Source organism: Diceros bicornis, chromosome 2, assembly GCF_020826845.1.
Source record: "Diceros bicornis minor isolate mBicDic1 chromosome 2, mDicBic1.mat.cur, whole genome shotgun sequence".
NCBI classification, from domain to species: Eukaryota; Metazoa; Chordata; class Mammalia; order Perissodactyla; family Rhinocerotidae; genus Diceros; species Diceros bicornis.
The window spans coordinates 57,599,951-57,613,690 of record NC_080741.1 but is presented as its reverse complement, the minus strand read 5'-3'; the positions used below and the strand labels follow the sequence as shown (position 1 = coordinate 57,613,690).

Genomic DNA, 13,740 nt, shown 5'->3' with positions numbered 1-13,740 from the left:
TTGTTGGCCTCTCCAATTTTGAGGGGCACTGGTTTGCCTTGTGACATTTCTCTTATGGAACTACGAATAGTTGTTGATTTTTCAGTTTGTTCAATTTTTTACTTCTCGTTAGGACAAAGGGCAACTTCCAAGCTTCTTGCATGCCAGCCCAGAAACCAGAAGTCCTGGATCAAACCTTAAATGTGGAATTTCTGGTTCTCGGTCATGGAGGTGAAAGTGACTTCTGACTTGGCATTGAAAACAAGTGCTTATGCTTCCTGGTGGCATGTTGGATGTTTCAATAATGTAAATATTAGTTACCAACTTTGGTAGAATTAATATGAAAAGTTATGTTGAATAATAAAGAGCAAATGGTTGATATATCTTCAAATACATTATCTGAAGACCTGGTATAGCGAAAACTAATGAATTAGTTCTAGAGTCTGATTACCTATTCAGAAAGTTGAATTCTGAGAAAGTGATTAGAGATAATCTACTACCAACAGTTTACCTTTTCCAAGGATCAGCAGAATTAGTGTTGGCATAATATTGGCACACCGAGAACTCTTCCCAAATGACATTTATTTGTATCATTGACTTAGTTATTTTTAGGAAAATGTTAGGAATGAAATACTAGCTTTACATTCTTAATCTCATTAAGGTAATTATTTAAATTTAAAGGCTACATTAATATAAACATGGAATTGATTAGGACTTGGCTCTAAAATTACTCCTGAGCATTATCTAAGGTCAAGCATATTGATAAATTTCTTCTAGCGTATATGTTGTGACATTATATTCAGGTGCCTAACTTAAAGGAAGTTGCCACTCCTGGAGGATTACTTGGCTGCTTTTGTTTCTTACTATGTTACTTTTAGGCAAATATCCCTTTATCTTAAAGTTATTTGCACAAACCATATAAAATGTTTAAGTGGTTATGTTCTAGTAACAAAGACTGAAAAATCAATAGCAAAAGCAATGATATGGACTCAGGTACAGAATAATTAAGGCAGCTGTACTAGTTAGTAGATGCGTGCAAGGTCCTTTGTATTTTAAGACAGTGGAGTCAGGTGCCTTCCTGACCTTGTTAGGGATTTCTGCACTGTTCTATGGTATGCTTTCAATTATATTGGGCATCTGAGTACTGGATTGGTGGTGTGGGGCTTAGCACTGCCGTCTGCAGGCAGGGAGCTGGCTCTCAGGAGCTAACCATTACTTTGGTGGCAGTGGTTATTTTTTTAGGCTGGGTTGAGTGCCATTCAATAGGGATGTATTAAGCACAGACAGAGCAAGGTTTGCCTCCTGGATAGCCCTGAAGAGGTGAGGAATGATGATATTTAAAGGGGGGGGTACTCAACAATAAAAAGACAACTCAGTTTAAAAAGTGGGGTCCAAAGATATATAAATGGTCAATAAGCATATAAAAAGGTGCTCAACATCATTAGGCATCAGGGAAATGCAAAGCAAAACCACGATGAGATGCCACTTCACACTAGGATAGCTATAATCAAAAAAAAGAAGTGTTGGTGGTGACGTGGAGAAATTGGAACCCTCATAACATTGCTGGTGGGAACGCAAAATGGTGGAACTGCTTTGGATAACAGTTTGGCAGTTCCTCAAAAGGTTAAACATTTTCCATATGATCCAGCAATTCCACTCCTAGATATATGCCCAAGAGAAATGGAAACATATGTCCATTCAAAAACTTGTACACAAATGTACAGCGTTATGCATAGAAGCCAAAAAGTGAAAGCAATCCAAATGTCCATCAACTGATAAATGGATGTATAAAATGTGGTGTGTCCATACAATGGAATATTACTCATCATAAAAAGGAATGAAGTCCAGATACATACTACAACATGGAAGAACCTTAACATACTAAGTGAAAGAAGCTAGTCACGACTACATTGTTGTATGACTCCGTTTATATGAGATGTGCAGATTAGGCAAATCTATAGAGACAAAAAGTAGGTAAGTGGTTGCCAGAAGCTGAGGGGGGAAGGGGGAATAGGGAGTGACTGCTAATGAGTATGGGGTTTCTTTTGGGGGGACAGTCCTTGTCAATAGATTTGACATGCACAAAAAGCCCTTAAAGAGAAAAAATAAAGATCTATTTTGGATTGAAGAACCAAAGCGTCATGGGATTCTTTCAGTTAGGATGAAGAAAAAGTACAAAAGCCAGGATGCAAAAAGCCAGGTTTCTTTAGGTATGTAATAAAAGGACGTAAAAGGGGTAATGTAATTCCATTCTTTACAATACTTAAAAAATTCTACAGCTTCAGCAGAAATATTCTTTGGTTTAAGATACCCAAAACACTATACTTAACCTAGCTTTTCTGAGGAGAGCCAGCTTTATCTCTAAATTGTTTTATCCCTGGATACACCATTTCTGCAAATTATTCCACAGGGGAAATAAAGATTATATGCAATAAATTCTTTTTGAGAGTGTATATTGTTCATCCAATATAAAAAAAAAAGATAAAGCCTATTCAATTCTCTTCTGAACCATTTTCAATTACAGAAAGAACACAAATGAAATGAAACCAGCAAAAATGCAAACTAGGAATACTTCAATACCATAAGGAGATGTACATCAGCAACACTCTAGTACATCATCACTCAAGTGATTTATTGGGGCCGGTGCCGTGGCTTAGCGGTTGGGTGTGCACGCTCTGCTACTGGCAGCTGGGGTTCGGATCCTGGGCGCGCACCGATGCACCGCTTCTCCGGCCATGCTGAGGCCACGTCCCACATACAGCAACTAGAAGGATGTGCAGCTATGACATACAACTATCTACTGGGGTTTTGGGGGGAAAAATAAATACAGTTTAAGAAAGCAAGTGATTTATTGGGCAAAATGGATTGCATTAATAAAAACCCTTTGACATACAATCAACACAAAATGGACAGAAGATGGAGATGAATGATTGTTTTTAGTGAAGTTTCTCAAGGAAATTGAAAATTGAGTGAGAGCCTAACATTGACAATATGAACATGGATTTTGACAACCTACAGTTTGCTTCCATAGCAGAATGAATCAGCTGGTAACTAGTTATATTTAGGGTGGCATCAGCCAATTGAACTAAAAGGTTTCGTTTTTTTTTTTTTGTTTTTTTTTTTTTTGTGAGGAAGATCAGCCCTGAGCTAACATCCATGCTAATCCTCCTCTTTTTGCTGAGGAAGACCTGCTCTGAGCTAACATCTATTGCCAATCCTCCTCCTTCCTCCCCCCACCCCAAAGCCCCAGTAGATAGTTGTATGTCATAGTTGCACATCCTTCTAGTTGCTGTATGTGGGACGTGGCCTCGCATGGCCGGACAGGCGGTGCGTTGGTTCGCGCCCGGGATCTGAACCCCGGGCTGCCAGTAGCAGAGCGCGTGCACTTAACCGCTAAGCCACGGTGCTGGCCCAAGATTTAGTATTTTTAAGGTCTAGAAAAATTACTTAAAATTAATTTTAAGTACTTAAAAAATTATTGCAAAATTAATTTAAAAATTATTTTATCATTTATATATAAAATGTTAATTTAATTTTATTTTTATTTATTTATCTTTTGTGAGAAAGATCAGCCCTGTGCTAACATCTGCCAATCCTCCCCTTTTTTGCTGAGGAAGACTGGCCATGGGCTAACATCCGTGCCCATCTGCCTCCACTTTATATGGGACTCCGCCACAGCATGGCCTGCCAAGTGGTGCGTCGGTGCGCACCCGGATCCGAACCAGTGAACCCCGGGGCCGCCACAGCGGAGCGCGCCCACTTAACCACTTGCGCCACTGGGCGGGTCCCCTAAAATGTTAATTTTAGCAACTGGCTGAATTCAATATGATTCAATACACTGTGAATATAGCCAACTTGAAAATAATTTTTTTCCATATTATAATTTTAAATTTCACATTAGCTTGATGTTTTTTAAGATGTATTTTTAAAGCTAATCTTGGGGCCGGCCGTGGCTTAGCGGTTAAGTGCTCGCGATCCGCTACTGGTGGCCTGGGGTTCGGATCCCAGGCGTGCACCAACGCACCGCTTCTCCGGCCATGCTGAGGCCGCGTCCCACATACAGCAACTAGAAGGATGTGCAACTGTGACATACAACTATCTACTGGGGCTTTGGGGAAAAAAAGGAGCAGGCTTGGCAGTGGATGTTAGCTCAGACCTGGTCTTCCTCAGCAAAAAGAGGAGGATTAGCATGGATGTTAGCTCAGGGCTGATCTTCCTCACACACACAAAAAGCTAATCTTGAATTTAAGGTTTTCTTTTCAAAACCTAAGATTTTTAATAAGCAGAGTTGAGTCTTTTTTTACAATTATGCAGTCATTATAACTTGGTAAGTTATATTCAGCCGCAGCCACCTCAGTTTCTCAGGAATTAGTATTTAGGCATTCTTGCTATCTGCTACTCTGTACATAAATTGGGATTTAAAAAGTGGTAGGTAATAGTGGAACATGTAAGCCTTTAAAAGCCAACGTTAATAAACAAGTTCATTCTTTGAAACAAATCACTAAAGTAGACCCATATATATATTTTTTTAATTTTAACTTTTTTTTTATAATTTTATTTTTTTCCCCCAAAGCCCCAGTAGATAGTTGTATGTCATAGCTGCACATCCTTCTGGTTGGTGTATGTGGGACGCGCGCAGCCTCAGCGTGGCCAGAGAAGCGGTGTGTCGGTGCACACCCTAGATCCGAACCCGGGCCGCCAGCAGCGTAGCGCGCGCACCTAACCGCTGAGCCACAGGGCTAGCCCCGACCCATATTTTTAAAGTGACTTTTTTTTTGTTATCTTAGGTTATTCTTTCTAATTTATTTACACTCCAGGGCTTTAGTATTTTTTGCAACATTTTTCTTCCCAAATGTCTTCAAAAGAAGCAATGAGACTGACCTTTCTGACTTAACACAAGCTTGTAAAAACAAGTAGGAATTGCTGAAGATGAGCTCTCTAGAAAAAAAAAGGAGGTTGGGTAATCCATTGGGAATAATCTAGTTCATGACTGCAACATAATTAGACTAAACAAGTTAAAAATGCATTGGTAGAGATACCACTTCACACCCACTTGGATGACTATAATAAAACCAAAATAAGTTGGTGAGGATGTGGAGAAACTGGAACTTTCATACGTCGCTAGTGGGAATGTAAAATGGTGCAACCACTGTGGAAAACATTTTGACAGTTTCTCAAAAAATTAAACAGAATTACCATATGGCTGAGGAATCTGAGCTTTGGGTTTAGGTGTAAACCCAAAGAATTGAAAACAGGTGTTCAAGCAAAAACTTGTACATGAATGTTCATAGCAGCAGCATTCCTAATAACCAAAAGGTGGAAACAAACCCAAATGTCCAATTGGATAAAAAAATGTGGTATAACCAGGGGGCCAGCCCGGTGGTGCAAGTGGTTAAGTGTGCACGCTCTGCTGCGGCGGCCGGGGGTTCACCAGTTCGGATCCTGGGCGTGCACCGACGCACTGCTTGTCAGGCCATGCTGTGGCAGGCATCCCATGTAGAGTGGAGGATGATGGGCATGGATGTTAGCCCAGGGCCAGTCTTCCTCAGCAAAAAGAGGAGGATTCACAGATGTTAGCTTGGGGCCGATCTTCCTCACCAAAAAAAAACAAACAACGTGGTATAACCACACAATGGAATATTATTCAGCCATACAAAGGAACGAAGTCTTGATACATACAACTTGGATGAGCCTTAAAAACATTTTGCTAAGAAGCTAGACACAGAAGGTCATATATATATGATTCCATTTATATGAAATATTCAGAATAGGGAAATCCATTGTGGTGGAAAGCAGATTAATAGTTGCCAGGGGCTGGAGGAGAAGAGGGAATGGGGAGTGATGTTTAACGAGTATGAGTTTCCTTTTGGGGTGATGAAAATGTTTTGCAACTAGAGATGATGGTTGCACAACATTGTGAATGTACGAAATGCAACAGAATCATACACTTTAAAATGGTTATAACCTTATGTGAATTTCACTTCAATTTAAAAAATGCTTTGGTATTCTCATTTCAGAATGTAGTATAGCTATTCTGAAGTTAGTGTTAAAAAATCACCCAAGTTAATACAGCTTTAATATCTTCAATAAGTTAAAGCACATACTTTCTCATAAAATGGGACCACAGAATCTGAATATTACCCAAATCAGTTAAATAAAGCTCTTAAAATTGTTTCTTCTCCCCAAATGAAATCCAGATGTTTCCTTCAGGTACTATATTGAGCAAAATAATAAAATTTTCAAAACATTTAAATGTTTTTGAATTATGTTTAGAAAATAAACGTTGCTATAATTTTTTAGAGGAAAAATGCCCCTATCGAATTACGTGAGTCTTGTGATAAACTAGGAGTGCAAACTTTTACTTCTCATTATATATATGGGTTATGGTTTTTTCTCAAACTAGTTTGTGGAGAATCTCCACCTGTATTCATAGCTGTAGAATATGAGATCTAAAAGGTGTCAGTTTCCACCAGGGAGATCTACCCACAGTAGTGTTCTTTGGACCCTCAATCTCTCTTGTAGTTTCTCAGAGACCTACCTCCAGACTGAACCACTACATTCTAGTGATATCAGGCCTTAGTTCTCACAGAAAAGTCACCATCCAGTGAAATTCTTGGAAATTTGAAACAACTGATTTTAGTATTCAGAATTTTAAAGAACATCACATTATAGCCGGAAAAGATTTGTTTGCTAATGAATTATGAACTACCAGTGTATATGTCTTTATTGGCAACTGTGCAAGAGTTCATTTAACAGGATAACGTGTGTTCCATAATATTCTTAGTCATTTATAATCAACGATATAAAATTTTGGAATGTTAATTTCTACAGCAAGAACTTGTGACATCATAAAATGTCGTTCACCATAGAAAGAGTGGCTAGACTTTCCATATTTTATTAAAATTAAACGTACTAAAAAATCCAAATATAATAGAAAAACTCAACTACACAGATGGCTTTAAACACTTAAACATTTCTGAATAACACTTTATTCTAACTCATGGATACAAGGAAATTTTGGTATGTTATTTATACAATTTTCTTAGTTCCCTACCTTTGGACTCCAGTTATACTAACATATCTGTATATAGTCACACGTCGCTTAATGACAGGGATACGTTCTGAGAAATGCTTTGTTAGGCGATTTTGTCATTGTGCGAACATCATAGAGTGTACTTATAGAAACCTAGATGGTGTAGCCTACTGCACACCTAGACTTAGTAATCTTATGGGACCACCATCACATATGCGGTCCATCACTGACCAAAACGTCGTTATGCGGTACGTGACTGCACTGGAGATTTACCAGAGTACATGGCACTTCACAGTAATATTCTGTATTCTAATATTCTGAAATGCCTGTATACAATCTGATCACAGTTTAGTCAGCAAATATCAAATTTAAAGATTCTGGACATGGAATGTTTGATAAGTGCTTAGAGTTCTTCTGAGCAGAGTTCAATCTAGCTAGCCATGGTATCAATATAGGACTCGTATGTTTTTCTCATGAGTGAGTACATCATGTTACAATTTTTTCTTTCAAAATGTTCTCAACTTTTTGCTTAGGAACTTTTTGTTTTCTCTCAAGAGTCCTATCAACATGTTTGTTTGAAAACAGACCAAAAACGAATTTTAAAAAGGAAGAAAAAAAATATGTATTTTGCAAAAGAATCAGATTCTGGCTTTAATATATTATTTATGCATTTGTAAACTGATGTTAAAATGCTTTAAAAAATGTTATTTAGGAAGGCACAATTTGGTAGCATCAATTTTTCATTTATAGCTTTTTCTAAACAAGATCCCAAGAAACTGCCACCTTAATTTCCCTTCAAGTACTTTAAGTACTTCAAGGTTCAATCTGAAGTACAGGTGAAACCCTCTCAGTCTCAAACTGACTAAACTAAGAGTTAACAATACACTGGATAGTGAGCAGAATATGCAAGTACAGGCTACTTTATCAAAAGAGAAAAGTTCTTATGGTATCGGGTTTAGAGATTAAGGAATTGGAACAAAGGCTCTCATGACTAGAAAATTAGAGCTCTTCTTGAAGGGGGTGGGCTTTTAACATCTAACCTAAAAATTAAATGCACAAATATGAGATAACATTACGGCTATCCGGAACATCAAAAAAGCAATAGCTAAAGCATTACAAATAAGGTATGGTGACAACTGAGTTAGAAAAGCTTGCTAGGCTAGACACTAATCAGTACAACTGTAACTTCTAATTTTAAAAAGTTTGGCTTCATATTTAAATTTCTTTTTTACAGTATATAAATTATATATACAATGTTTCCTGTAACTCAAACTATAACACTCAAGTCTACAAAAAGAGTAGTTTATTTCAGAGATGCTCATTAAGCCCCATTACTCCCCTTTCTCCTATTTATAAAAACCAACAATTTTGAAAATATTCCTAGCATAGAAATGCTCAATGGTAAATCTAAAATTTCAAGCCCATATCAGTAGGCAGTTTCTCATAAAGTTAACATATTGTGCTATATTCTCTATCATATAATCAGATACCCTGTTGATTTATTAACATTTTTCATGGCCAAGAGTAATTAAAGACAATGGGATCAAGTTGACTATGTTGCTATTCACTTTGAGTACTAAATTGTGCTTGCATCCTAAAAGTTAAAATGAGCTGCAGTAAGAAGGAGAATATAAATATGTCCACTTGTACCATCATGAAAAACTAAAATCCTAAAAATAAGAGAATGAAAATACTTTATGTTAGCTGAAAAATGAAAAATGAGAAGCAGTAACAATGGATGATGGTATATTTTAATCTTTTGTTAAAGCTCTGAAAGTTGTATTAAATTGCTAACCAAATTGAGGTAGAGGTAGACCCTAATGTCATTCCTTCCATGTGTCAGAACTTATGCCTCTCACCTTAACTTGTATGCATTTTCCCCTTAATTACATAAGCATGATTCAATTCAATTTGAAATGTGTGTTATGATAGAAAAACTATAGAATCATTCCAATGGTTTTTTACAAAATTCTTAATTACTAGCTAAAAAACAAAGGTACTTATAAAACATACACAACAATTCAATGTTCTTCCTGCCAGTCATAAATATATTTGTTTTTCCTCCAAGCATAGGGGGAAAAAAAGGGTAGAGAAACTATATTATGTAAACATTATGAACAGTCATGTAATGAAGACACTGGAACATAACTAGTAAGGGTAAGATCAGTTGACCTTAGTGTCTAGTTTTCCTCTTTGAAGGTTACACATAAGTTTTGATTCATATTAAATTTCCTAATAAAGCTGACTTAAATTCCATTAAACACAAATCTATTTCCATTTTAAATCACATACAAGTGCTATGTGATCAGAGGGATGGGAAACACTAGGTAAGGCCTGGTGGGTGGTAACTTCTTCATGAGTAGGTAATGGAATCACCTGTTCAACCTCCAAAGCATTTAAGTCAATGAAAATGTAATCCAGACATCCATGAAAACCACCAACATAATTTGTGTAAGCAGGTTCACCACAAGCACTTTTCAGTTTGAAGAAATGGGTAAGAGACATGTTGCATCGTTCTTCTTCCCCATTGGAAGCCCAGTCTTCATGATCCTCTGGAATGTTGCCATTGATGACAAAATGATACATTCCTGTTGATGGAGTACTATTAAAGTCCCCACAAAATATAACTGGTATGCCAGGATAGAGATCACATGAGACATGTCTAATGTGAGCCAAGGCTACTGCCATTTGAATGAGACGAATGTACCCACCTATGAAAATAAAACACATTAATGTAAGTACTTCTTAGAAAAGTTGCTTTTTTTTTTTTTTTAAAGATTTTTATTTACTTATTTATTTATTTTCCCCCCAAAGCCCCAGTAGATAGTTGTATGTCATAGCTGCACATCCTTCCAGTCGCTGTATGTGGGACGCGGCCTCAGCATGGCCGGAGAAGCGGTGCGTCGGTGCACGCCCGGGATCCGAACCCGGGCCGCCAGCAGTGGAGCGCGCGCACCTAACCGCCAAGCCACGGGGCCGGCCCAGAAAAGTTGCTTTTAAGTAAAAAATGAATAAATAAACTCACAAACTATAGTATCGGGTGACATTCAAGACATATATTTGTATGTGTCTGAGGGAATTGGATGAAGGTGGTCAAAAGGTAAAATTTCCAGTTATAAGATAAATAAATACTGGGGATGTAATGCACATGATGACTATGGTTAACACTGCTGTATGGTATATTTGAAAATTATTAAGAAAGTAAATCTTATGGCCTAGTGGTTAAAGTTCAGCGTGCTCTGCTTTGGTGGCCAGGGTTCAGTTCCCCAACAGAACCACAGCACTTGTCTGTCAGTAGCCACGCTGTGGCAGTGGCTCACATAAAAAGAGGAAGATTGGCAACAGATGTTAGCTCAGAGCAAATCTTTCCCAGCACACACACACACAAAAAAGTAAATCGTAAAAAAGTTCTCATCACAAGGAAAAAATACTTTTTTTTTTGATATCTATATGAGGTGATGGACGTTAACTAAACTTTTTGTGGTAATCATTTCCCAATATATTGTAAGTCAGGTCATTATGCTGTTCACCTTAAACTTGTGCAGTGCTGTATGTCTATTATGTCTTAATAAAACTGAAAGAAAAAAAGATACATTAGTGTAAAACAGCTTTACTGACCTTAAGTTACCACGTTTAAGTCACTTGTGAAAACAAATAACACCTACCTTTAGGATGCCAGTAGAGATGGGTATTAGCAACACATATCTTTTTAGAAGAGTCCTGTGTTGACTGAAGAACAGAAACCTAAAATAAACAGAAAGTGTCAAGAATTCAGTTGCTATCTGCCAATCTCCTTAATGTTTTTTTATCTAAGATGATATGATGAATGGACATTTTACTTCATATCCTTCCCTTACTGATAAATTATGATCGCCATTATGAAATTTATCTTTGTTACAAGTTTTAGAATATACATGAATAGGACTCAGCGTAACAATCCAACATATACAGGTACATGAAAAGAATACATTCTAGATGACAACACTAAGGTTGGAGACTGTTTTCAAGTGGGTAAGCACAGGCTTTGGAGTCAGGCAGATCTAGGTTTGAACACCCACTCTACAATTTACAGCAGTGCGACCTGGAGAGAGACACTTTTTTTCTAAATCAGCTTTGTCATTGGTAAAAGACAGACAATATCATCCACCTCAAGGGGGACAGCTGTGTGGATTCAATTACATGAGCGTACACAGAGGTGTATGAAACACAGTAGGTGCTCAAAAAAATGGTAGCTACTCTTCTTACTATAAACAAAACGAATTACCTAAAAACTCTGGATAAACACACAATGAACATGTTTTTAAAAACTAAGATAGCTTAAAATAGATCAAGCTCCGCAGCATTTAACACCCTGCCCTGTGATGATGGAATATAATAACTAACTGGGTAAGAATCCTGGCTCCACACCTGTGTGAACTTGGAGAAGTAAACTTGACCATTTCCCCATTTATAAAATGGGAAGAATAACATCTGTAAAATGGGAATAGCAGGATTACTATCAGCCAAAAATTAAAATAATAGCTAATATTTATGGAGCACTTGGTAAAACATGCCAGACACTTAAAATTTAAGTACTTTAAAATGTGTCAGAACAGTGCTGCTGACAGAACAGAAAAGATTAGCTGCTACTATTATTCTTGTATTTAGCATGTATCTCTCCCACTAGATTGTAAGCACTATGAAGGTCCCTGTTTATTTTGTTCAAGGCAACCTGCAGCGTGCCTGGCACGCCAGAGGTGCTCAATAAGTATCTTCTCAAAGAATGAATGAAGGATAAACTTCGTGATGAAGAAACAACAGCAAACACCTTTCAGTACGGATTGTGCCATCTCAATTATAAGCATCCCACCCCCCACCCCTTCCAGGGCCCTAAAAATAGACGAGTATGTAAAGATTCTGGCGGAGCCACTTTACCTGAAGGACCGAAGATCTCTGGAGCACCCTCTCCTGCGCCGACGGGTACAAAACTAGTTTCTCCAGCAGTTCTTTATGAAGTGGGTCGGACTCCAGGGCTTCATGGAAAGAAATGTCATGTTGGCTAAGGAAGCTGAACTTGGACTTTCGGTAGAAAGTGGCCAGGCCCTCGTGCTGCTTGATTCGAAATACGCCCTCCAGCCCAAAGGCCTCGAGGGCCGGCACCAAACTGTCTGTAAACACGTTGCGGTCCACCTCCTGCAAACAGATGAGGTCGGCATTGTAGCCCGTGAGTTCCTTCTGGATAAGGTTCTGGCGGTAGTCGAGCTCCAAAGCGTAAGGGGCACAGTACGGGTACAGGACCGTCCGTGAGAACTCAGTCTGGGCGTACGTGTCGGCCAAGATGTTGTAGGAGACAGTGCGGATGAGAGCGTCGCCCATGACCTTCTTGGTGTAGAGATGCCGGTGGTCAAAAGTGCAGGTGCCGGGCCCGGCCTCCACTAGACACACACTTTCCAACTCCCGGCTTGGCCCGAAGCGCTGCCCATTGCCTGGGGTGCATTGAAGCTTGAGCCGTAGCCCGATGTCAGCATTGGACGGGGTGTAGACGCGCTCGTCCACACCCGTCTCCGTCCAACTAGGAGAGGGCCAAGAGGGAGACAATGGCGAGGGGCCCCCGCCTTCAGGCTCCGCCGCTCGGGGTTTGGCTTCCTTGTACCAGCGGAAGAGGGAGCCGGCGGCATCTCCGAATTCGAGGCTGAGCTTGGGGCACACCGGGAAGCCGGCCATGATGTAGCGTGGCAACTGCAGCTCGGTGAAGGCGGGCGGGTTGCGCTCCACCTTGTATTTGACGTCGCCAATCTGCAGCACCGCGCCATCCTGCCAGGCGTCCACATTGAGCACGTCCTCAGCCACTGCCTCCTCCCGGTAGTACAGCTTCACCACAGGCTCGCAGGCCGCAGCCGGCTCGGACCCAGGCTCCGCACAGGCCACGCCGCCGCTTGCGTTCGGCCGGTTCTTCCGGCTCTTCTTAGCAGCGGCCGCCTTAGCGTGGCCTTTGAGGGCGTTGGTAGCGATTCGGCTGAGGACTCGACCCAGTGGCTCGCTCTGGTCGCGCTGCATGTTCTTGTGGCTGCCGTCGGCCAGCGCGAACGACAAGCTTAGCTTAGGCTCCGAGGGCACACAGCGCACTACAGCGCGCTCCATCGCGTCCGTCCGGGTCTCAGTCGCCGCCTCGGCCCGACTATGCCGCTCCACCGCTGTGCGGACCCCACGAAGCGCGGCGCGGGCGCCTGGGAGCCTCCACATGAACCTGGTAACCCAGCAGCAGACGAGACCGGCAGCACAGCGGCCACCAAGCGTCAGGAGAAGACAGAGGAGCCGCAGCCGCTGGCTCCGGCACCCATTCAGTCCCGCAACTTCCGCCCGGCGAGAAGAGAGCGCACGGTGCTCCCGCCACGCACTTTCGCCACCCGCCTACTTGCTCCTTTTTTCCACAGCCACGCCTGTCTCTACTCCTTCCCAGAGTAATTTTTATTTTCAACTCGAGTTATAAAGAGGGGGAAATGAAGAAAAAATAGAGGTACCAGAGAGAAATATTAGAGTCCACGATTTTCTCGAAAGCGCGGTTAGGGAGCAGAAGGGAAGTAGGAAGCGCTAGGCAGGAAGTGGCTGAGCGGTGTCACGGGGTCCGCTGCTCTGAAAGAGGCGGGCGCCTTTCTTGGCTTTTAACTGCCTGCCTTCGCCTCGCGGTGTCTGGGGCTGAGCAGCGCGAGGGCGCAGGGAACTACAGCAGGAGTGCCACCGGGGCTCTG

General features: G+C 40.6%; 1 protein-coding gene across 1 annotated transcript; it reads right to left on the bottom strand.

Annotated features, from left to right (window-relative positions):
• Nucleotides 1–6,851: 6,851 nt before the first annotated feature.
• On the bottom strand, nt 6,852–13,552 carry PDE12 (phosphodiesterase 12). The gene is made up of 3 exons (XM_058561698.1): nt 11,927–13,552; nt 10,678–10,756; nt 6,852–9,723 (listed from the first exon to the last, which is right to left on the bottom strand). Exons 1-3 carry the CDS (start codon nt 13,232–13,234, stop codon nt 9,281–9,283), a joined length of 1,830 nt encoding a protein of 609 aa, XP_058417681.1. The 5' UTR covers nt 13,235–13,552; the 3' UTR covers nt 6,852–9,280.
• Between the last annotated feature and the right edge of the window lie 188 nt (nt 13,553–13,740).